Source organism: Nyctibius grandis, chromosome 3 (assembly GCF_013368605.1).
Source record: "Nyctibius grandis isolate bNycGra1 chromosome 3, bNycGra1.pri, whole genome shotgun sequence".
Classification (NCBI taxonomy): domain Eukaryota; kingdom Metazoa; phylum Chordata; class Aves; order Nyctibiiformes; family Nyctibiidae; genus Nyctibius; species Nyctibius grandis.
The window spans coordinates 54702991-54729182 of record NC_090660.1 but is presented as its reverse complement, the minus strand read 5'-3'; the positions used below and the strand labels follow the sequence as shown (position 1 = coordinate 54729182).

The window sequence follows — 26192 nt, the reverse complement described above, 5'->3', positions numbered from 1 at the left end:
CACTTGCACTGGTTATGTTGGTTGCACTGGTTATGTTGGAAACAAACGTTGAATGACTTCCCAGAACAGGGCTTTGGGAAAGCATCAACAGCAGGCTAGAAGTTTAGGGCTGCTGTGAAGTAGAAGGCATCAAGTTGGGGAGAGGAAATTAAAGTAAGGAATATAACGTGTGTGGGTTGATTTGTCATCTTCAGTTGAGGCTCTGCTACAAAAAATGAACACTGAATTTCAGATTATCAATGTGGAAATCAAAATTGCTAAAAAATACTAATATTCTAAAAAATACCAGGAATAAGTTCTCTGCCAATATTTATTAATAGCTTGCTATCTAGACTAATAGCTGCTGAATGTTACTAGTGATTCCTGGTACATGTTCAGTGGCTCTAAAGGAGCACTGGTTATGATAATTTGCCATACTTATTCTTTTCAGTAGTGTGGTTTTCAAACTGTTTCCATATAGAATAATGTTATTTATATATACACGTAGCACTGTTCAAATGCTCGCTAGTTGAAGAATTTCTAACGTGTTTAGCCTGGGAATTTTGTGCCAGATTTTGTCTTTTACTATGTGATTAGTGATTTCTGTATTCAATTTCATCACAGTAAAATTTGGAATTTGGCATGAGGTTTAAAGTTGATAAAGCATGTGTTGTTCATCAGATGGATGGCATTACCTTCTTGCCAACTACTGTGTGTGAAAGTATTTTGAAATGTTTCAAGGCAATAGAGATCTGTAGCACAGGAGAAAAAAACAAACTTAAATCTTTGACCTTTCAAACTTACACTTACCACTCTTCACTGTAGGCTGGACACCACTACATGAAGCTTGTAATGTTGGTTACTACGATGTTGCTAAAGTCCTGATAGCAGCGGGAGCCGACGTGAACACACAGGGCTTGGATGATGATACGCCACTTCATGATTCTGCTAGTAGTGGGCATAGAAATGTGAGTGCACTGGGGGAGTGAGAGGGGAATAAATAAGTGGTTTGAAATGCTCAATCTTTAGAACAAATCCTAACTGTCCTGATTGCTGTCATATGGTTTTATAATTCTGCTTCTGCTGTTTTGGGGGCATCTTAAAGTTGTTTTGGTTTTCTTTGTTTCATCTTGCTTTTCACCCTACTTCTAATGCCAGATATTTTCTACTAGTATGTTTTCTTAATGATTTAAGGAGTTTCAGTTTTACTTTTTTAATAAATAAACATTTTAGTGACTTCTTTTTGAGAGACTTCTACTGTAAGGAATTCTCAAAAGAAAAATGTCTCCAAACAGTATACTGTGGGTTTGTATATGAATAGATATTTAAAGGTATATATCCTACATTTATTTTTATATATTTGTTTATGGACTTTGAAACAGAGCACTGATAGCGGAGAAGATAAATGGAACACTGTAGGTATTTTACATTAATGTCTGAATTTGTTCTTGTTTTCTGCAAACTAGATGCAGAAATTACTCCATTCCCCTTTATATCTCTTCTTTTTCATTACTGTCTGTGTGATCTCCTGTATAAAGCAAAAAACAGAAAATATCCTTGAATCAAGTATGCCTTCTGAACAAGGTGTTCAGTTTGAAAGGATCTTCTGGAAAGGCTAGATAAATGAGTTATGATAATCTGATTTTGAAATTTTTATTAACTGTTTAGTAACTGTTTCTTTCGGGTATCTACACAAAAGTGGATCTTTAGACTGAACTTGCATAAAATTCTAGTAGTTTTGGAGAACAGAACTTCTTGCTTGTCTGGTCTCAGTATAAGTATCTGTGAGCATCTAACTGACATTATGTATTGGAAAAACTCTGAAGTTTCATGTTAATGTATCACTGTCTGCTGAATTTCCCCATTCTTAGCATGTAGGGCAAAAAAAAAACCCCTTATACTGGATACTGTGCTGAAAACGCAGCGGCCTTGGTATCATTGTAACATTAACAATTTGTTGCCCTTGATGCTAGAGAAATTGATGATTTTGTTGTATTGTATTCAGTTGGGGATGGGGGTAGTTTGTTCCTTCAGTAAGACTCTTGGATCTCTGTCAGGGCTTTTCTGAAATGCTGTAGAAACCAACAGTACTGCTACTTGAAAAACTTTTCCTGTTCCTTATAGTTAAGTGCTATAAAATTTGGAGCAAGGAGGTGAATCAAGTGCAGAGGAGTGGAGAAGCTTGATAGGTGAGGAACCAGATGCATTGTGTGAGGAAATGCTAGAACAGCAAGAACAAAAGGCCACTGTTGCTTTTCTTTGTGATGATGCTATGTCTGTTTAACAGAGGACAACTTTCTTCAGTCTTCCCTGTTACCTCTTTTAATGAGCAGATTATGTATACCTGGACTTGGCATTCTAGTTGCTGAAGTCTTGCTTTGCAGTCTCAGTTTCATAGGTAGGAGTTCAGGATTGCGTATCACGTTATCCACGTTTCATGTGCAATGGAAGATTTTTATGCTGATCAAGTAACATGTTGTGGAAAACCTAAAAGTTCATTTATTTAACGCTACAGATTGTGAAGCTGTTGCTTCGACATGGTGGAAATCCATTTCAAGCCAATAAGCATGGGGAGAGACCTGTTGATGTTGCTGAAACTGAGGAGCTGGAAATGCTATTGAAAAGGGAGGTGCCCATCTCTGATGATGACAGTTGCTCAGGTAAAAGTAGCCATTTAATTGCATGCTTCAAGTGCATCAATTCACCTGAAGTTAGGTGGTTTTAATCTTTTGCATATTGATAGCTATGAAGAGTTGCTGCAGGTAGTAATTGCTATTGCTAAGGTGGTTTTCCACTTTTAGTTTGAGAGGTAGTTTTCAAATCTTTCCATTGAATTATCTGAAATGTTTATTCTGACTTATTTTTCTTCTCTCTCATTAATAAGCCCTTCCCACTGTCTAGTTGACAGGGTGGTGTAGGGGCAGCGGTTGGACTCGATGATCCCTGAGGTCTCTTCCAACCTGGTTGATTCTGTGATTCTGTGAATTAACCCTACCTTGGAATAGTGGTTTTACCAGAGAAGGATGCAGAGAAAAATACCATATTTATTATGATACAAAATGATTTCTGAGAGGTCTTCTTGGGGGAAAATATCCCCAAAGTCACTTATTTCACATCCTTAGTAGATGAATCAGGAGCTGGTGTCTCACATGAGTATAACTTAGCTACACTTACTCAGTAAAGAAAAGTCCTTGCCAGTGGGGGAATCACTGGTTTGTGAAGGTGACCAGACAGTAGCTTTCTTACGTGGAGGCAGTAATTCTTGGCCCCTGCTGTATTTCTGCTGATTAAGGAGCAGATACCGCCTCTTGGGGCACAGAAAGAACTGTTGTCTCCTTGGAAGCAAAAGATTCTTGACCATGAGTAACTCACTTGAGTGCCAGGCAGGAACTTTTCATTCTGCTTTCACAGAATCTTCAGGAATTCAAATTATTTTGAGTAAAAGAAATGAGGTGGATCGAAAACTGGCTGAATGGCCAGGCCCAGAGGGTGGTGATCAGTGGCACAAAGCTTAGTTGGAGGCCAGTAACTAGTGGTGTACCTCAGGGGTCAGTACTGGGTCCAGTCATGTTTACTATCTTCATTAATGATTGGGGTAATGTGTACCATCGGGAAGTTTGCTGATGACACAGAACTAGGAGGAGTGGCTGATGCACCAGAAGGTTGTGCTGACATCTAGAGGGACCTTGACATGTTGGAGAGAAGTGGGTTGACAGGAACATCATGTAGTTCAACAAGGGCAAATGTGAAGTCCTGCACCTGGGGAGAAACAACCCTAGGCTCCAGTACAGGCTGGGGTCTGACCAGCTGGAGAGCAGCTTTGCAGAAAAGGCCCTGAAGGTCCTGGTGGACACCAGGTTGACCATGAACCAGCAGTGTGCACTTGCTGCAAAGAAGGCCAGTGGTGCCCTGGGCTGCGTTAGGAGGAGTGTTGCTAGCAGGTTGAGGGAGGTGATCCTTCATTACTTAGCACCAGTGAGGCCACAGGTGGAGTGCTGGGTCCAGTTCTGGGCTCCCCATTATGAGAGATATGGACATGCTGGAGAGAGTCCAATGGAGGGCCAGGAATATTATGAAGGGACTGGAGCATCTCACATATGAGGAAAGGCTGAGAAAGCTGGGACTGCTCAGCCTGGAGAAGAGAAGGCTCAAAGGGGATCTTATTAATGTGTACAAATACCCGAAGGTTGTGCGCAAAGAGGACAGAGGCAGGCTCTTTTCAGCAGTGCCCAGTTACAGGACCAGAGGCAGTGGACACAACCTGAAGCACAGGAGGTTCCCTCTGAACAGCAGCAAACATTTTTTTCACTGTGAGGGTGACCGAGCACTGGCACAGGTTGTCCAGGGAGGCTGTGGAGTCTCCATCCTTGGAGGTATTTGGAAGCCATCTGGACATGATCCTGGGCAACTGGCTCTGGGTGGTCCTGCCTGAGCAGGTTGGTTGGACAAGATGACCTCCAGAGGTTCCTTCCAACCTCAACCATTCTGTGATTCTGTGAAAATTACATGAGGGAGAGCATTGTGTCGCATGATTGTTAAAGTCAGTTTCTTTTTCCCTGGCAATTAAAAAACCAAAACAAAACAAAAAACCAAACAAACAAAACCAAACCAACTAAACAAACTAACAAAAACACCCCAAAACCAAACTCCTTGAAATGTATTCTATTCAAGGTTTCACTATACTTCAATCAAAAAAAAAAAGTCTTATCGCCCTACGTAGAGCTAATAAATGTTCTGATGTAGTGTTAACTTTTTGGGCATTAGAAGAATCACCTGAAATACAGTGCATAGTCATTCTGTTTAAGGGACAGGTGAGGCATTGCTCCACAGAATCTTCTCAAGCTTAGCCAAATCATTAATGTTAAGAAATATATTTTTACATATGCATAATACAAACTTGTTACTATTTAGTAATTGATTCCCCAACAGTTGTCTGTCTGTGCAGGGTATTGCTTAGTTTCCATAGGTTGGTTTCCAAGAGGAGCAGAATGTTCTCTGCAGTTTCTCAAGGAATCAGGATTAGAGAATAGATGATCTGTCTTCTGTACTTCCATTGCTTTACCTTTGGTCATTAAGGAGTAAGCTCTCTGATGTGTTTGGAATGGGGAAAGACTGTTCAGAGCAAAGCAAATAGGGACATGGAAAAGAGAAGCAGCAACTACTTTGTAGGAAAAGGGTGAAGGGAAGGCACAGACAAGATACAAGGGGTGGTTAGAGTTAAGGCAGGAAGATGATGGTGTGTACATATGAGCGAGGGGGGGAATATATCAAAAGCTGGTAGCACAGAACTAGTAATATGTTCTGTGTGCTGCAGATGATACAGAAGATAATAGGGACTTCTGGTATCTATATTATTGATATTGTGTTGTTGAATGCAAAGTAGCTGAGAAACATGCTGGCGAAGTATGTGTCTTAACCACTGTGTACTGGCAGTTGGTCCACAGAGGACCCTACTGTAAATGAGGGGGAATCTTGCAGCAGAACGTACTTTTTTTTTTCCTCATTCAAATTTTTAGTGCCTTGAAACTGCTTCATCACTTTCCTTATGCTATTATTTCAAACTCTTCTGTTACTTTTTATTCAGTATGTCAAATCTCAAGTCCGTGGTACCGAATATGACAATACTCGGTTCTTTTTAAAAAGCAAACTGATAGATTCAGCTGAAGAGACTTGACTTGGAACCTTATTTGGAGGGAACAATACATCCAGAAATACTTTTTAAAGATTTTTGAGTTCTAGATTTTCATATGTTCAGGCAGTGATAACACTCCATGTGTTGCCTAAAATTTAATTTTAGGAACAGTTGAGAGGTTTACATTTTGGACTTGCAAGTACAAGACATCCAGTACAACATACTTGCTCCATGCTATGCACTTGTATAGTAGAGACCAGTTGCAGTGAGTTACAGCATAGTCTACTTTAGGCTGTCTGTATCAGGTACATAAAGATTCATGAGGGAATTTCTTTACACGAGCAGCTCTGTCTTTTAAGAATAAAAGCTCATCTGCCATTGAAACACGACTAAATAGTACCATGTGGAGGAACATAGGTTAGTTGTTAAAGAGCGTAAGAGTTGATGAATTCCTACAGGAATGAGTCATCGTAGCAAGATGTCCTTGAGAAAGAGTCAGGTCATGCAGGAATTATGCACAATAGATGAGGTTTACAAAATTTAAAGTGCATTGCTTTTATTAGATTGGGATGTAAATGCTATATAATATTTTTACATACCTGAGTGACAGCTGTAAAGCGTGGGGAGCACTTTGGCTTAATGACTTTTTGTTTCCTCTTAAAAAGCTTAATTCTAGTGAGCAGATTTATTGTGTGTTTCGAGTGTTTTTTCTTTTTTCATTTGTATAGCAGTATGACTGCTGAACTGAACTATTTTGTCCTGAACTAATGTGTGAAGAATGTCCCATCAGTATTCAACTAATTTTTAGTTTTCTTACTCTAGATTCTGAAGAACCTCCATCTGTAAATCCTTCCAGTGTAGAGGGGAATGTTGATTCAGAAGCAGAAAAGGACTCTGTAGCCAATGACAGCAAACAAATGGTCCCTAGTAAGGCACCACTTCCATCTGCTCTTGATGAGTATGAGTTTAAAGATGATGATGAAGATGAAATGAAAAAAATGATCGACGACAGACATATTCTTAGAAAAGACCCAAGGAAAGAGGATGAGACTGAAGTTGAAAAGAACAGCTTATTTGTGAAACAAGAAAAAGTTGTCTTTTCAAAATCATTTAAAAGCAAAAAGCAGAAACCATCTAGAGTTCTGTATTCAAGTTCTGACAGTTCAGATGAAGAAATATGTCAGGACAAGAGGATAGTCTCTCCTTGCTCTATTTCAGAGACATCAAATTCTGATGTAAGAGTGAAGAAAGAATATATGGTTACAAATGAACACAAGCAAAAAGGCAAAGTTAAAAGGAAAGTAAAAAATCAGAGCAAAAATAAAGAGAATCAAGAACTAAAGCAAGAAAAAGAAAATGCTAGAGTAACAAATATAGCTACTTCTGGGTTAGATTCTTTAGATAAAACTAGAGAGGAAGAAACCTTTAAGAAGTCTTTCACCACAAAAGAAGATTCTTCTTTACATCTATTTCATATCACTGCTGGCAAATCTCCGAAGCATCCCTGTGGATTAAGTGAAAAGCAGTCAACACCATTAAAGCAAGAAAACACTAAAACGTGCTTATCACCAGGAGGTTCTGAAATAACATTGCAATCCGAATTAGTTCGGTACGATCACAACACTGATTCTGAATATCTAGTAGAAAGTTCTAGTGGCAAATCTTGCAAGCACAAAGAAAAAAGCAAGCATCATCAGAAAGATTTTCACTTAGAATTTGGTGAAAAATCTAGTCCTAAAATTAAAGACGAAGATAATAGCTCAACATTAGAGAATTCAGAGTATACTCTGAGAAAGATTGACAAGGAAGGTAAAACAATTAAAAAGCATAAATTAAGGCACAAAGAAAGAGAAAAGGACAAGCACAAAAAGGAACAGGATGGGGAAAAGGAAAAACATAAACATAAAGATAATGTTAAAGAGGTTCAAAGAAGTATTGAGTTTGACAGAGAATTTTGGAAAGAGAACTTTTTCAAAAGTGATGAAAATGAAGATATGTTGTTAAATATAGAACATGAATCTCTCTCTTCAGACAGAAAATCAAAGCTAGAAAAAGCTGTGGCAAAAGAGGATAAGTTAGTTAAGGAGAGACAGTTCCAGAAAGAGAGAAATGCTAAAGAGGAGAGAGAGAAAGAGAAGAACAAAAAGGAAAATGAGAAGTTTCTCAAGGATGAAAAAATAAAAGATAAAAAAGAAGAAAAAGAAATTATGCTTGCCGATAAAGAAATGGAGTTGTTCTGCTTTGGTGTTAAAGATGAGGCAGCCAGCATGCATTTAATAGAAAAAGAAACAGATACTGAAAAGCAGGAAAAGAATTTAAAGGAAAATAAAGAAAAAACTGAAAAGCGAACCTTGGCCAAAGAAAAAGATGTTGAAAAGACAGAAAGAAAAAATGGAGAAAAAGAGAAAAAGGTAAAACATGAATACAAGACGGAGAAAGAAAAAGCAGAAGTAAATGAAAATATAGAGAAAGTAAAGGAGAAGCCCAATTTCCATCAAGCAGAAAGATGCCATAAGGAAAATGATAAAATAAAAAGCACAGGTACACTTAAAAAACTTGATGACAAAGAAAGAAATAAAGAAAAAACTGATAAGAAGCATGACAAAGAAAAGGCTGATAAAGACAGACATTGGGCTGAAAGCAAAGAAAAACACTGTACTGAAAGAAAAGTGAAACAGTCTGAAAAAGAACCTGAATATACTAAATCAGAAAAAAATAGAACTAAGGACAAAGAAAAGGAACTTGAAAAAAAAGACAAATCCAAAGACAAGGAGATCTCTACAGTAGCAAATTCAAAACATGTGCAAGAGGAAAGGAGATGCAGTACTACAGAAAGTAATAAAACAGTGCATGACAAACTGTCATCTTTGAAAGAAAAAACAAAAGATGAATTGTTGAAAATTCCAGATGGTAGAGAGAAAGATAAAAAAGATAAAGATATAGACCGATACAAAGAGAGAGACAAGCATAAAGATAAACTGCATCAAAGTAGTTTACTTAAACTGAAACTCGAGCATGAGAAACTTAAGCCCAAACCAGCTCCTGCACCAAAGGATGCTCGACCTAAAGAAAAAAGATTAGTCAACGATGATTTAATGCAAACTAGTTTTGAAAGAATGCTTAGCCTTAAAGATCTGGAAATAGAGCAGTGGCATAGAAAACATAAAGAAAAAATAAAACAGAAAGAGAAAGAACGTTTAAGAAACCGCACTTCTTTAGAACTTAACAAGATGAAAGAAAACCCAAAACACTCATTAGCTGAAGTAAAAAGCAAAGAACTGATACGTTCAAAGAGCTCAGAGTTGCCAGATGTTTGCGTGAAGGACAAACGGCAGAAAGATGCTACAAGTAATAGATCGCAATCAGTAGATGCGAGACCTGTCAATGTTATAAAGCCGTCCTTGGTTTTAGATAATTTAAATAGATCCCCCAAATCAGAAAGTGAAAAGACAGGTCTGAGCTCCAGATCAGTGTCCATGGTTTCAGTTGCGAGCTCTGAGGATTCTTGCCATACCACAGTAACTACTCCAAGGCCTATAATGGAATATGACTCAGACTTTATGCTAGAAGGTTCTGATTCCCAAATGTCTTTTTCACAATCAGCCTTCTTGGCCAGTGCCAAATCACCAGCCCTTCTTGAAAAAGAGACCGATGGTCTTGCTGAGTTGCCAGACCGCATTAAGCCACCTTTTGCAAACAGGCTTCCACCAGCGTACATTAGATCAGCATCTGTTGAAGATGTTAAACTGTTTTTTAATGAGTGTAGACCTGTTGTAGAGGTTCGAAGATGCAGCATGCCTGCTGCTGTTTCTGAACACAGCAAACTGCCTCAAGTATCAGAAGAAAATAAACAGAATGCTCTGCCGTCAGTTCAGACTTACACCAGCACTTCTCCTAAACCAGAGCTACCGTGTAGCATGCTTGAAAGAGATTTTCAAAGTAGTACGTCTGGTTTGCAGTCAAACTTTACATCATCTCTGACTGGAGCTGCTAGCAACAAGCAGGCATCAACAGGTACAAGTACCATTAAAAATACTGCTCAGATGAGCCCTTCAGAAGACTGTAATAGACATTTAGAGCCATGTGGTCAAAGTGGTGTGACTCAGCAAACCAAACCTTGGGATGTGCCTTTTGACAGACTTAATTCATTAAACAATGAGTTTAACAGCTCAGGTTATGGTGTATCAGAGCAAGATACTAACAGTGTTATAACAATGCATAATTCTGAAAACAGGACATTAAAAGAGCAACAAGTATCTGAATTTTTGCCTCAGCATGCTGAAATTAAGGGAAGTTCCTGTTCTCAAGAATCAGCATCGGTTTTGCCTTCACAGTCGCCTTGTTCTTTACCTATCCAGCCACTCCCAGATAGGTCTAAACACACTTCTTTACCAGGCAGTAGCAGTCAAGATTCATCATTTGTACAACAACAAAATCCAGTTCAAACTACAACTTCTGCTTTGGATACAGATGCTACTAGTACCAGAGAGATGGAAAATGCTTTCTTGCCTTCAAACATCAAGAAGGCTGATGCACCCATTGCTGTATATTCTGAGAGCTCTGCGAAGGATATTTCACAGAGCTGTGAAAGGGGGAATGATTTACCTACGTTATCATTAGAAAAAGATACTCCTGAAAGCGACAGCAGTTCACAATTAAATGTAAATTCGTACACATTCAGTAAACTTGTTTGTACAAGTGCTCAGAGTGAAGTGCATAGTAACACAGCAGATACCTCAGACATTAGAAATGAAAAAGCCCAACAAGAAAAGCTGTTTTCAGTGCATGTTGTTGATAATAAAGCTGATGTTGATCTCTGTGAACTAAGTTCAGGAATGTCAAAGGGAATTACGAACGAATCAGCTAATAAAAAACCCTGCACTGCAGAGAGGGAAAATGTGTTGACAGATGATCCACCACAGTACTCTGCTTTACCTACTTTGGAAAATAGTTCACAACAGATTACACAGGAAGAGGTGCACAAATACAGCCAAATAGTTAAACTAGAAGAAGAAATTGCTGAGGATCAGAAGGTGGAACAGCAAGAAGTACCTCAAAGAATTACGAGGAACAGAGCAAACATGCTTGCTAACCAGGGTAAGCAGAATCCTGTTGGCTGCATGCAGACATCAGAAAAAGAGTCTGAATCGTCAGCATCTATGAAAGCAAGGATTAGATTAACTGAAGAGGATGATGCTCAGGTACATCATCCACGTAAAAGAAAGGTGTCACGTGTGCCTCAGCCTGTGCAAGTGAACCCTTCTGTACTGCAGGCTAAGGAGAAAACCCAGCAGTCGTTGGCAGCTCTTGTTGATTCTTTGAAACTGGAAGAGATTCAGCCATACAGTTCTGAGAGAGCAAACCCGTATTTTGAATACTTGCACATAAGAAAAAAAATAGAAGAGAAGCGTAAATTACTGTGCAGTGTTATTCCTCAGGCACCTCAATATTATGATGAATATGTGACCTTCAATGGCTCATACCTACTGGATGGCAATCCCTTGAGCAAGATATGCATCCCAACTGTAAGTAACATGGTCTTTAAATACACAGTACAATGAAAGAAGGTTTTGGTTTTATTTTTTGTACTTTCATATTCTTCTTAACTTGCTTCTGAATACTTGTGCTGAAAATAGTAAATTGACATATGTCAAACTGATATTGACCGGTAATGTCATATTTAAAAGCCCCCTTCAGTGGAAATATAAACAGAGGTTTCACAGTTGCTATGAGACAAACCATCATGTATGACACCTGTAAAAGGCACACAAATATTATATTTCAAAGTATTTACTACTGTAGAGCCTACCCTTTCAAAAGTGAAGTCAGGTGTTGAGAGCTTCTCCAAATTTCTGCTGGCAATAATTTGGTTAAAACTAATTATTCAAAGTTATTTTTATTTGGAGGGGGGTGGATGTGCAGTGCTTCAAAATACTAAGTCCATCACCAAACGTTTTAAGTAGGAGAGTGCCTGCTAGCTATCTCAGTTTCTCATTAATACTCTCAAAAGCAGCAGATGTAATCCAGTTTTTGTAATTCATCAAGTTAAAGGGTTCTGAGTTTTATTTAATAATGTGAACTTCTTTTCCTTTTCACTGAAGAACACCTATAGTTCAGGGACACTTGTTTAGTTCTGAGCTCTGCGTAGTTCTGACGCGGGCATATTCCTGATGACAGCTGTGAAAGGAGGTCTGTGCAATGCACAACAGAATTGGCTGAAGTGCAGTTAATATTGTATAAATATTCTGTTTTTCCACCTATTATCTGATCCACTTAAACTGCTCTAGTCCTGAGGTAAAACACATTAGCTTAAACCTGTTTGAATGGTTTAAGTTAACACACATAATAGCTGAAATAGGCTGAGATCACGTATTTGATTTCCTAAAGCAGTTGTGTGGCTGATGTACAGTAGCTTGGTAGTCAGGATTCAGTAGTATTTGATTGCATGCCCATTACTTAAGATGTGTGAAGTTAGGAAAAGTCTGAGTTTGGGAGAAATGGGGAGAGTCTTAATCCTTAAATGACAAAAATGCCCACTAAACTGAACTGTTTGTGTGTATGAAATCTCAGATGCACAAGCCAAGCGTCCAGTCTTCAGCCTTTGTATTTCTGAATGGACTAGTTATTATGTTGAGTCATTTAAGATAACTTGCCACTACTTGAGATGTTGTCTTAGATTTTTTTCAATAGAGTTGAAAATTCTTTTGATTAAGCAATGAACACAAATTTAATGTATAAAAGTAGATTTCAAAATACGTTTGCTTCATTCCAGAGGCAGTCATAATCCCCGTGTAAGCTGTTTCCTCTGATTTTTCCACTGTGCCCCCAATGTCTGCCCAAGAGAATTAATACATGTATCCTCTCACGTTAAGTGAGTTCTTTCTTATTTGATGGTGACCACAAGTTCTTTGAAATTAGTAGGTCAGTTTCGGTCTGAGGAACAGTGTGCCTAAGACAACCCTTTTACTTGGTCTGTAAGTGGACTAGGATGTATAGTAAGCTTTGCTACAACATGCCAGGCTGTCAGCCTTCCCCAGTCTAGAAATCTTTCTCAGTACCTGCTGCAGCTTCTGTAATATATCTTTATCACTAGAAGCAGAGATTTCTTTTTTTAATAGCAGCTGCTAGTCCAGTACAGACTGTTTCCAAGCTACAACTTACTGCTTTGGCATCACACTTCAGTGCTTAATTTGAGATAAGCGGAAAGTGGAGAAGCACGACATATATTTTTCCCTGGCCCATCTTCTACCGTGGCTTATCATCTACCTGGGCAATAGAATTATTTTCCCTGCATAAATGGCAATGTGTGTAGGCACTATAAGAAAGGGAGGGTTATTGACTTGGTATTAAAGCATTGCCTCTTCGTTCCTTCCTGTCTCTCTTGCTGTGTATAACAGGGACTCTGCAGTTCATGGAAATAAGTTTAGGTAGTGGGATAGTACAAATTCTTGGATAACTTAGGCTCAGAAAATATCAGAGATGAATGCATGCTCCCCATTCTCATGGCTTTTAACTACTTGTTGAAAAGAAAAACCTCTAAAAAAAAGTTGATAAAAATGTGAATACATACTTGAAGGATTACAGTTATTGATTTTTATCTCATTTATATTTCTGAGTTGCTTCCCTACACATACATGTTCTGGTGATACTGGTGTCTTAAACTGTTACTTGTTTTGTATATGCTTTCATTGTACTGTTAATCTTCTACAGTTATAGAAAGAACAGGTGGAGCTTTTTATTCCAGGCTGTTAGGAGCAAAAGGGAAGAGAAAAAAATGCTGAGAAGCCAAAATAAATTATTAGGAAATTGGTGTTTATTTCCATTAGGAGTAAAGTATAAGAAAGCAGCATGAGTTTTAATCTAAAGAGGGAGATACTTTAAGCATTTTAGTTTTATTTGTCTGAAAAATCATCTACAATGCAGCTAAATGCTTTTAGTCATTTATGCAAATATATAATTTTGACAAAATGTCTCATGTTTCTTTCCAGAAAAAAGATACCATTAAAAAAAATCATCAGTAGTTCAGAGTTAACCTTTCTGCAGAGCTTGCTTGTGTATATAATTTAATAATTGTAGTTTTTTACCATTACAAAATCACAATCATAATAGTTCCCATTACAAATACCATAAAAAGGACTATTGCTAAACCAGAGATCACTTCATGCTCAGAAACCTGTGTTTGTGTATTGTACTCATTGCTCAACAACGTAAATAAGGGCTATGCTTACTCTCTCTACAGTTGTGGAATATTTATAATATGTACATGTTGTTATGCATATAATGCGTAATTTAATATGCAACTGCAAAATTACCTTTCTTTTGGGATTGGGTTTTAAATTTTTCCTTTGATGGTTCTTTAATGATTCTCTGTTAACCTGATTTTTGCCTCATCAATTTACATAGGCTATGGGAAAGTAGATACTCTTTCATAAATTATTTCTGTATTTTAGATATCACTGTGTGAAGGTCTATGTGAAGACAATATATTTAGCTCTGACACTCTGAGACTCAGAATAGTTTGTGTAACATCCTGTTCTCTGCATTGGAATTTTAAGATGCACTATAGTTTATCCGATGAACTTCAAACATCCTGTAGGTGGGAAGCGGGAGATGGTGCGCTTAAGTTTGATTTCCACAGCCGTGTTTATATACTGTAATTTATGACTCATGTCACCTAAGGCTGTAAGGATAGTCACGTATGAATTGTGGCTTCCCTCTCACCAATGCAAATACAAAACATAAGATAGGAGACATCAGGTCAGTTCAAAAGAGGAGGAAACAAATCTGAATGTTCTAACGAGTAAATGTAAATTGTATTTAGCTATGTTGCCTTTCAGATCGTTACATCAGTATGTTCTGCAGGGTTCAGTCATCTTTCTCTGTACCGCCTCCTGAGAAGAGATACCAAGATGATTCATTGCCAGCTTCTGATGGCTAGCTAGCAGATATGTTTCTAGTAAAAGGGATTCTGTCCAGTCTCTCTGGCAGTGCTGTAGAAACTGAAGTGGTAAAAGCTTATTTTAGTGGTGTTAACAGAAACTTGCTTCCTAAATGCACAAAATATAGCAGTAGAGCAGGCCAGTTGATTTGGGTGGCATTGGCGAGGGGAGATAGACAGAGATGTGTGAAAATAATTGAGGAAATTTTGTGTTTGTGTGAATCTGAGTTAGCTTAAGTGTTGCTTTTCTTTGTAGTGGGCACAAATGAGGATTGAAGGTTTACAGAGTGAAGAGTTTGTGTTCTTGTTGTAGTTGTTATGAAGGATGCTAGGCATGCAAGAAACTTTCTTAATTGATTTTCATGTGTTGGAGATGGTGAGGGTTTGTCTTGAACCTTAGCTATTAGTGTTCCGATGGCTGCCTTCTGGTGAAGCGGAGCAAAGAGGTGAAAGGCTGGTGAGTTCTGTCTAGCTTCTCAGGATAGTTTCTTAGACTGGGATTAGAGAATGCTCAAGAAAGCAGGGCCCCTTTGTTTCCCTCTCTTCTGTATGGAGTCTGGGCCCCTAAGGAACTAGTTATCAAACTTATTTTGGTTATACAAGAAGCTGAGGTCACCTTTTCCTTGTGGCATTTGGTTTCATGCCCTATCCTTGTAAGTCAAACATATGTGTTCGTATTTTCCCTACACACTTTTTGTGGTCTCTTTACTAACCGTCTCTTTGATTAGAAGATCCAAGAGGCTCCTCTGGCTGTTCTTGCCTTGAAACATCCAGCTTCAGTTTCCTTTGAGACCAGAAAGTTTTATATCCTTTGTCCAAATCCAGCGCTGGTTCACAAGTGGGGATTTCCAGCAGGTCGTGTGGGTCTACTCAAATCCTGTTTGCAGACTTTAAGGATCAGAGGGTCTTTTTTCCCATGTTTGCAAGAAGAGAGGAAAAAATTCATAATTTCATAAATTACTGTAAACAAACTCAGTGCTGTATTTAGCTTTACGTTTCGGAAGACAGCAATAGGGCTGACTGGAGTCAGGCGCCTGTAAGCATCATGCAGAGGCAGTAGCGATCTGTGGGATCACAAAAACCTGTGGTTACCGCACAGGCGGCCTCTCGGTGCCGCTGGCGCTTGGTGCTCGCCCAGAACGGCTCTGGGGGCACCGAGGGCTGCCACGGCGGAGGGCAGGCGGCAGTGACCGCGCTGGGAGGGCAGGAGGGCGGGGGCGCTCCCGGCCCGGCCCGGCCCGCGCGGTGCCTCCCGCCCGCCCGCCCGCAGCGCTGGGGCGCCCCCTGCTGCCTGGGAGGGGCGGCGGGGCGGCTGCCGCGGGGGTGGGGAGGCTGTCGCGGCCTCTTCGGTGTTGGTTAGAAAACGCGTGTGTGGCTGCTCGGCCCCAGCGGTAATTGATACAGCAGTGCTGGGGTCTGAAAAGGGCTTTCAGTAAAAGCTGCGGTGTAACAGCAGCCGCACAGAGGCAGAGTTCTCTTACCCGTTCAAATAAAAGCCCACGCAAGTTTGCTGTCGAGGTAATTAAGGCCTTTCCAGTTATTTCCTCTGGTGTCGATTCTTATTTCTGCTGCAAAATTAAACGGTCTGTAAATTTAAAGGAATAACATTTTCTAATAAGATTTGAAATTGTTCAGGTGATCTGGATGCTCGCCAGCTCTGAAATTTTTATTTCGGGATGACTGAGCTTGCATAAACTTAAAGAATATTTACAGACAGTTTATCTTTCTTCTTATGCTGTGTGCTTCTCTATTAACAAAAGTACTGAGTTTTTTGAGAGATCTTTTTGGGTTTAGTAAAATTGATTAAATAAAAGCTTGGTGTTACTACAAGCATCTTGTCTTATTTTATTGAAAGACTGACAGCACTGTTGTACCATGCCCCGAATACAAAGTTTCCAGGCAAAACTAGACTGCAGCATATCTCAGGCTGCACTTAAACATGCTGAAATCCATTATGATTGAGACAGATTAGTCCAGCAGGTGTTTGTGGTTTGGGTGGGTTTTTGTTGTGTTTGGTTTTAATACTGATGACTGATACAAAATGGCATATGCCATAAACATTACTCACTGCTTTGGGAGCAAAACCGTTTTCACTTAGAGAAGTGAAGTGTATCTTGCTTAGTAGTTTGAAACGTGAGGGAGTTGACTGTCGTTTTATACCAAATAATAATTTAAGGAAGACACCGCAGTTAGTTATTCAATACGTTCTTTCATTCCAAAGATGCTGGCTAACTTCCAGTTGGGGAAAAAATTGTCCTGAAATAATTTTCCAAGATAACAACAATTTAATAATTCTTGGTAGGTAAATCACTGTGTTACTGGAGCGTATAGGTGAAAGATTGATACTCGTAATGCAATGTGTCTATATTTTCATAATGTATTTGTTATTTCTTGACAGTTGCAGGATCCATATTATTGAATAGAATTATTTATGTCTATGTGTTTGTGTTAGGTACAAGGTAGAGTATAATACTTGTAGGTATGTATTTCAGCTGTGGTTTCTAAGTATCAGTGGTAGTAAGTAGTATTTAATTTAGTTTTGGTTAGTCTTCCCAAAGCAGTATCAATGCTTTTACATCTAGTAGTTGTTAAAAATCATGCTGAACTGTCAGACTTGCATAGAGAAAAATAAACTTTGGGTGGAGCCTTAAAACTCCAAGATGTTTATTAGTTACTTCTCAAGAAACATCTGATTTCTGCAGTTGCCATGAGGGCTCCAGGTGCCTTTTCAGTGTTTGTCATACAGATCAGTCAGGATAGTAATACTGGTTGTTTACTATAATTGACTAAAAATGCAAAATGTTGAGAGTATAGCTAATCAATAACAGTGTTGATAGCTCACTCCAGTCTATGTGATTTTTAATTTTTTAAAAAATTTTTTAGGCATAATCTTTTAAAAAAGCTTATTTGAATAACTGACAAAAGGAAACACTTTTCCAAGTCACTGCCTGGGGCTTTAGTGTACTTTTTGTGCTTGTCTGTGTTCTGCGTGATTGTAAGATTCAGAAGATGGTTGGTTGTCTTTTGTGCCATATAAAATGCCAGTGATACTGTATAGATATATCACGTGATTTTTTTTTTTTTTTTCTTTTTCTTACTTGGCTCTTGTATTTGGCTAGGCAGTTTTTAACTTCTCAAAATGAACAGTTGTGCTTTAGAGAGTCTTTAAAATTGAAAGCAAGTTGTATTTTTACTGTCATCTAATGTATATCCCTTTTAAAGAACGGCTATGGCATGCTGACAATGACTGGTTAAAAGCACTAAACGGTTTGAAAGGCCATTTAAGTCAGGTTTATTAAATTTATGGTAAAGAATCCTTGAAATCTTTTATTGCAAATGGATTGAAGTCACATAATTAATGGAGTGTACAAAACCCGTATTTTCCCTAAAAAATACCTTGCTTATGTTTTTTTAAAATAAATGCTCAAATAATACAGGCAGTGTTAAACATACGGTAAATACATATTCACTATGCTATTTATAAAACTTTTTCCACAGATTACACCACCTCCCTCACTGTCAGACCCACTTAAGGAACTATTTAAACAACAGGAGGTTGTAAGGATGAAACTACGTTTACAGCACAGTATTGAAAGGGTAAGACTAAAGTAATTTATTTTTTTATTTCCCAACTTTAAGCTTTGGGTTTGTTTGTTTGTTTTTTTTTCAATGGATAAACTATATTTTTTTCAATTTAACAGTGCTTTAGAAGTAACTCGCCTTCCATGCAAATTTATGAATTGGAGAAACTTGTAAATACAAAAAAATGGTTTGGACAACTGTTAGCAGGCTACTTAAGTTAGTAAGATAGCAGCTTTTTCCTGTTAATTGCTCCAAGATGTGGCCCACATTTTTCCCAGGGGCAGTGGGGATTGAAGAAAGCTGCAGACTCTAGTTTTGAAAGCTAATAGGGGTTGTAGACTTCAGAACCAAACTGACTGAGTTAAAAGAATTATTGCAGTCTACAACTACCTGAAGGGAGGTTATAGTGAAGTGGGAGTCGGCCTCTTTTCCCGGGCAACTAGCGATAGGACAAGAGGACACAGCCTCAAGCTTTGCCAGGGGAGGTTCAGGTTGGACATCAGGAAGAATTTCTTCTCAGAAAGGGTTATTAGACATTGGAATGGGCTGCCCAGGGAGGTGGTGGAGTCACCATCTCTGAATGTGTTTAAGAAAAGACTGGACGTGGCACTTAGTTCCATGGTCTAGTTGACAGGGTGATGTCAGGACAATGGTTGGACTCGATGATCCCTGAGGTCTCTTCCAACCTGATTGATTCTGTAATTCTGTAATTAAAGTAAGAGTAAATTCTGTATTGGTAGAAGACATGTGGCTCTAAGACTAAAACATTATTTGCAATATTCTGCTTGCAAAAACTGCCTAAAATTATGTTAGAACTACATCTGTAGGCTTCACTGAATTTGAACAGAGAAATTGAGAATATATTCCTGGTTTAAGAGTATTTCTAGGTTGCCCAAACCTTTTTCCTTGGCAGCCTACATTTAGATGTCGTGTCAGTATTGTGAGCCAGATTGCTTGTGGATACAGGCAGGATCCCTTTCTCACGTAGAATGTATCTTAAGGGTTTCTACACAGTTATACAAGCAGCTGGCTCATTAAAACCCAATGTGGTAGTGTTTTTTATTAAGTTGATTTCAATGTGGCTTAACAAACCAGTTGAGGGAGAGATTTTACTTGAATTCGGTATTTCAGTGCAAAGCTAGGTATAAAATAATAAGCACAAAGAATGTAATCATGGTTCAAGTTCTGAATTAAAAGAAATTAGCTGTAACCAAAGGAAAGGTGCTGCTTTTTCTGTTTTCTGAGCTTCTTATAACCCACCTTCTTTTGATAAAAATTAGAGCCGTTATGTTGCGAAGCAGTAAATGCACACATATGTTCTTTTATGTCTTATAAAATTCTGCATATTTTTAGTTATTTTGCTCAAATAGACTGTTCTCCAAATCGAATCCACTTTATACAACTATAATTCAAGTTTGGCCAAGTGAGACATATTTTCATGCCTCAGTTCAAGAAAGAATCTTTGTGCAGCTGTGGATTTATGGAGTTTCTGCATGTTGTTTAAAAAAAAAAAAAAAAAAAAATTCAAATTATCCTGCAAACCATATTTCTGCTTCAGTTTGCTTGGCCATTGTGCCTGGCATGACAAGCATGTGACAAAAATCTTCATACTGTGGAGACTCACAAACATATCCCAACCCTATGCTCCTTATATCTTTTATCGTTCACCTTCCTCATTAACTAGAACTTGCCTCAGTAGCACTAAGTGGAAGATCAGAGCATGACATTCAGCATGACATTACAAGGTGGTGGGAGAGAAGACATTTTCAGTTCTGGCATTCAGGGAGCACTCTTCACATCATTAAATTGAAATTTTGGATTTGGCTAGATGAACAACAGCTCCCCCTCCACCACCCCGTTTCTCAGACTGTTCAAAAGTGTAAGCCCTAAAAAGAAATGTTTAAATGAATCGGCATTTTTGAATCAAACTGAAACGCTTAATTTACCAAATGTATATTTATGTGTTGATATCTTATTCAATTAGGAAAAACTTATTGTTTCTAATGAACAAGAAGTTCTACGTGTTCATTACCGAGCAGCAAGAACGCTGGCTAATCAAACACTACCATTCAGTGCCTGCACTGTTCTGCTGGATGCTGAGGTTTATAATGTGCCTCTGGATGCTCAGGTAAAGAGATGTATTTCAGAATTTCAGACAAAATGGTCTTTCTAGCTGGACTCAAAAGGAGTGTTTGGAGATAATTCTGTTCTCATACTGAAATTGTCATTGATTTGAGTGGAATTAAGATTTTGCACATTATAGATGGTTACTTTGATTAGGCCTCATTTGGGTGTACAGTAACAAGAGGATATTGGGTATATGTATGCTGGGTTTCTGGTTTGTACCATGCCTGGTTTTCTTTCACCTCCAGAAATGAGGCGAAGGATAAAATGAGAACATTAGTCTGCTGGTTTTTATGAAATCAAATTTCACTCATAAAATATATTTTGGAAGCTTACAAATACAGCTTACACAACAACAAAAAATTATCAGAACATAAGATCATTTTTGTCACTAGTCCAGAGACTGCAGTAGTGCGTGAAGTGATGAGACCGGTTCGTGAAATTTGGAAATGTTTTGTGGAGACACTCACGTAATGATTTTCCCCTCTTTACAAGGCAGTCATTAGAACTGTTCCATAAAAAACAGATGACCAACAGTGAAATGTTGAACGCTAGCAGATGAGATTATTTTTTTTCAAAATCACCTCAAACTCCATATTATTTACGTGCGCCATGTTATTTACATGTTCAATATGGGCATTTAATTCCTGATTAAAACATAAAATAAGCAGTATACTTGATAATCTGCATACCTTTTGTGGACTGCTGCTCAGAGGTTTGCTGCAGCCGTATGGTTGGACTCGGTGATCCCAGAGGTCTCTTCCAACCGGATTGATTCTGTGATTCTGTATCTCTAAGAGAATATCATTTCATGGCATCGGTATTTCGTGAACAGGTCTGCTAACTAACAAAAATGGAAACTGTCTTCAGAACCTGTTTCAGTGACTGTAAGGAGCACGTAATGCAAGGAAGAAATTTGATGTTATAGGCGTAATAAAAGTGTTGATGCGTTGGATGCTGGGCATTTTAAAATGAAACACCTACACTTCAGACATATGTGGAATTCTGCCTTAGTCCTGGAGCCCCTTATAGAATTATTACAGCTTCCAGTGTTTCCTCAGTCTGTTATTACATTTTTTTCCCCATAGAGCTGTGCACAATGAGGTGATTCAGCAGGAGACAGCATTCTTATGGAGACTGTATTGTTCTCCCATTTTAAGCTTTATACCAACAAATTTTTAAATCATCATTTCCGTAGTACATCTAACTGACAGGGCAAAACTGAGATTTTTCTCTTCTGTTAACAGTCCAAATACCATCATTTTCAGTTCTGAAGTTCAGAATGTCCTTTGCTTTTTTCCTGCCCTAATTTAGAGGCCCTGAGCTTTTTAGAAACTTGGGATACATCTGAGTTATGCTTATGACTGCATTTTTATAGTTAACAATTTACAGTTTATTTTAAATAAGCTGATATTCTATATTTGAATTCTGTGAAACAAAATTAATCTTTATTGCGCGAGAAGTGGTTGTGGGTTTTTTTCCCCCCCAAGTATTGCAGCTTTTTTGACCATCTATATAACAACAATAGTAGTAGTAAAATGCCTCTCCTTCCCCCTCACTACTTCAACAGCTTTGTGTTTCAGTCTGTGGTAATTTTTCTTAGAAAATTACATTACTGCACATAATGTTCAGCCAAGTATTAAATATATTTTTAATTCTTGAAATGAATGTTTTACACTACTGACTTGCTGCTTTGATTTAAATTCACTCCATGGGAAGAATGTAGATGCATAAGAAACTACTGTCTTGTCATACATTCTGCCACTTTCCTGTTAACCCAATAGCAACTCTTGATCTTGTTCTACAATGAAGAAACATTTCTGATGAAATTTTTCTTGCATTTGAGCAAATAGCTGAGAAAGATTTGTAAGCAAAGATCTGATTTATTTTGCAGGAAAATGATTACCTCAGAACTGTTTTTATGGGATGTCTGGGTCTTCGGAGGCTTGCCTTTATGGCTGCACGTGTTGGGCAGACCTTGAGAACCATTCTTTGCCGTTATATGGGCCAAACCAGAGATGGGGAAGAAAAAGGCCCAATTTCTCGTGAACAGACTATTAGCTGGTCACAGCTCACCGAAATGCCTACAGTGCAGGTTACAAGATCAGTGTTGATGAGGGTTTTTTCTAGAAACAACCTGTACAGCTGCCCTCAGTATCTGAAATCTCAGCTGTTCTGAGAGAAATTCTAGAGGTTTCAGTCTTTGCAGGTTTTTTTCCTGTTCTTGCCCATTGCTACAGCGTACAAATTCCTACAGTGTCTTCCCCCCCGCAAAGTAACAGCAGCTTGTTCTATTTAGTGATTATTATTTAAATGTTAAATTGGAATATCTGGTTTTAGGACTGTCTATAGAGTGTCTAGTTTCTCATGATGGGCAGATGTGACATTCCAGATTTGTATTAAATAGAGGTTTTTTAAAATAATTATTTCATTGAGCAGGACATTAAGACATGTCTGCTCACTTAATCTCCTTTTGGGGATTTTGATGGTAAAAAAGGGTTTTATTATTGCTTTTGAATACTTGTGTGGCCAGTTAAGTCAGGCTGCTTAAGTTTTCCTTTTTTAATGTTTCTGCTTTTCTCAAGGAAGTATTAATTTAATTTGTTACTGAATTTTAAAGAGAACAAAGAGATAGCAATTTTGTAGAAGGATCTGCCTTGTACTGATTAAGACTTTAAGGCATAAATCTTTAAGCCTCCTACTCTAAATTTCAAAAATAGAGTACAGTAAATAGCTTGAGGGAATCTGAAAATACCCATTTTTAGGGAGCAGCTGGCTCACAGTGAAAGTGGTGATCAACATACATGCTCATATATACCTTGATACTTTGACTCAGTTTATTTTTCAATCTGAAGCATTGTTTATGAAGGTCCCACAAAGCAGGTTTTATGTTTTTAAAGTATGTTTAAGACTGAATCATCAAATGACTTACAGCTTGAATAAAATTCTTTTTGCAGGCTGATGACAGCAAAACATCAGTGAGGGATCGATTTAATGCAAGACAGTTTATGTCGTGGTTACAGGACGTTGACGATAAGTTTGACAAATTAAAGGTACGCTTCTTTGTCTTTCCACTTGAAAAAAAAAAAAAACAAACGTCTAATGTCACTACAAAGATGAGATGAATAAATAGATTTGTATGCAATATCAGAGGCTATTGTAGAGGTTTTAAGGGCAACACAACAGAGGGTCTAGCAGTATTAAAAAAACCCCTAACTTTTGTTGCTACATAGTTTAATGGAATAATCTGCAGATTTTTAAATACATAGTGGGGAAATTACTAGCACTGGAGAGGCTCCTAGATTTTTTTTCTATTTTCAAAGTTGTTGCAATATTTTTCAAATATTGAAATAAATTCTTTCTCAATTTTTTAAAAATAGACGTGCCTTTTGATGAGGCAGCAGCATGAAGCAGCGGCTTTAAATGCGGTACAGAGACTAGAGTGGCAGCTTAAACTACAAGAACTTGATCCTGCTACATACAAATCTATCAGCATTTATGAAATTCAGGAGTTTTATGTTCCTCTTGTTGATGTTAACGATGACTTTGAATTGACGCCAATATGACAACTAGCATCTTCTGGCTCACCCTTTCCCTTGGACAACTAGACACTGAGGTGCAGTGATACGCAAAGGTATTTTTCTTTTAAGACAGAGCACTGAATTCTGTGGAATGCTACCTTTCTGATAATTCAGGTGTTCCTTCAGAGAAGCGTGGCATGGGCTCTTGTTCAAACACAGAAGATGGATGCTAATTTTAAAGTTGGTTTTCTAGTAAATGCCATTATCTGTATTTTACAATTGCCCATAGCTTTAGAGCTTATTGCTGAAAAAGATGACGAAACATGGTGAGCTAACAGCGCTGGAAGCTGTTAAGAACTAAAACAGCCACCAAAACACAAATGATACTTAAAATCTGCTACAAAGCTTTGTATTATGAAACTGCAGTAACAGTTGAACTCCCACAGAAAAATAATGAAAAAGCCTGTGGAAGAAAATGTAAGACTTTGAGGAAAATAGTCTATTAATCTTATTGTATTTTGTAAATTACTGTACAGTTTTTCTTTTTGGAAAAAAGATGTAATATTGTCTTCATTTTTAAATAATTTATTTTATACATATTGTGCAAATGTAAATAGTCTTGTAATTAATGTTCAAACCTGTATAAAATAGATATTTTAACTGTAAAACTGTTTTTTGTCTAATGTTTTATTGGACCAAAGTTGTAGTTTTTATTAAGTGTAGTGTGTTCCTGGTTGGCAGTTCTTTTTTGTATGGCATGTGTTTGATTTAGCTGCTTGTTTCATCACCATAACTGTAAAAGAATTGAAACTGAACTGTATTGCATGCTTCACAGAACTCTTAACTCCTTTACTCCAATAACTGATACCTAAACAATTGTAATATTTACAAAATCATACTTCATTTTAGTCTCCTGTTGTAATGCCATACCTATGACTTACTATACTGAAAATATTTTTGTGTAAAACAAAAAAAAAAAAACCTTTTGCTCTTATATGGTGGTCTCGTAATAGAGCCTATTTTTTCCAACAAAATGCCTTTGAATGAAGATTCTTAAATTGTATATTGTCTATTTTAATATTAATCTATGGAAGGATATGTAAATAGTTGTAAATATAATGTTTATTAAATTTTATTGGTCATGTTATTAGTTGGAATTTCTTAATATTGTAACACTTGCTATATCAGATCTTATCATTCCTGAAATATGTAAGGAGGCTCAATGAAAAACTAAAAAATATTCCCATGTTGCAAAATTTAGCGCTTTTTTATTCTTAGTACTGTTAATGAGCAGACAGTTAATTATGTATTAGTAGGAGGTTACAGATATTCATGAAGAAGATTTGTTGCCCTCTAGTCCATAAATTATTTAAGAATGCTTGGGATCTGATGTCTGGGAAATTTCTTCTGAAAGAAATGGGGCTTAGGCAAGAGACCCGGTTACCCGGAAAAGAGATTTGAAGTATTTGGTTTGAGCTGATTTTTGGTTACTAGGTGAGCTACTAGAGAGTCCTTATTCCTTATGCTCGTATGAACGCCCAGGGTACCTTCCTTGTGATGGAGAGCAAATGGACATCGAACTGTGTGGACAGTCGGCTCCTTCCCGTGTGCACATCACTGCTAGTTCCAATCGGGAATAAAATAGTAGTAACTCAAGCATAGTAAAACCAATTAATTTGTAGTTCCTGCCCTGTAACTTTTTTTTCCACTTTTAATTTGTTAGGTACCTGTGGGAGGAGAAGTTGTTCCTGCTTTTATATAGGAGTATCTTCCTGACATCACTCAGAATTGAAGACGTACTGAGGGAAATGCAAATGTGATATTCTTCTGAAAGTAGCTGTAAAATTTTAAAATAATACAGAAATCTCTATTACCTGCTTAAAAAGACAAGGAAAAAATGGATAAAGCTGCAAGGTGTTAACAACTAGTAAGTGGGTACGAGTTTACTTCAATCAGATAGCTGAATAATAAAAAGTAACACACATCTGGAAGTGGGAGAACCTAATATAGACTTTTTGAAGGGTGGGATATGAATAATTACGAGTATTTCATAAAGAACAGAAAAGATAAATTGGGTTGCAGGGCTGTTGGCTGTGTTAGGCAAGAAGCAGGTGACAAAAATACTTGGGATGAGGAGACAACTGGGCAGATTTATAGTTGGAACTTGGTATGGTTGTACGGTGGTACCTCAGTGGGTGCTCAGAGCAACAGCATCCGAGTGTAGTGGGGCACCAGCAGTGACACAAACCAGGGAGCAGGATGGCGCTGGTCTGCTGCAGGAGTCCTGTGCCCCGCATGGCAGCAGGAACATCCCTGCAGTTTGTTTAACAGTAAGCACACTTGAACCCCCACACTCCTGCCAGGGCTGGGAGTTCAAGTGTGCTTACTGTAAAACAAAGTTCATCCTCTGGAAGTA

General features: G+C 37.9%; 1 protein-coding gene across 1 annotated transcript in view; it reads left to right on the top strand.

The window, feature by feature from the left end:
• Nucleotides 1–24864, top strand: part of ANKRD12 (ankyrin repeat domain 12) — a 71007-nt gene extending 46143 nt beyond the window's left edge. Inside the window, 7 exon segments of the mRNA XM_068396691.1 lie at nt 805–947; nt 2495–2639; nt 6434–11136; nt 18048–18146; nt 20116–20259; nt 23213–23308; nt 23636–24864. Of these exon segments, the coding sequence (XP_068252792.1) occupies nt 805–947; nt 2495–2639; nt 6434–11136; nt 18048–18146; nt 20116–20259; nt 23213–23308; nt 23636–23821 (5516 nt within the window). The 3' untranslated portion in view covers nt 23822–24864.
• Nucleotides 24865–26192: the final 1328 nt, after the last annotated feature.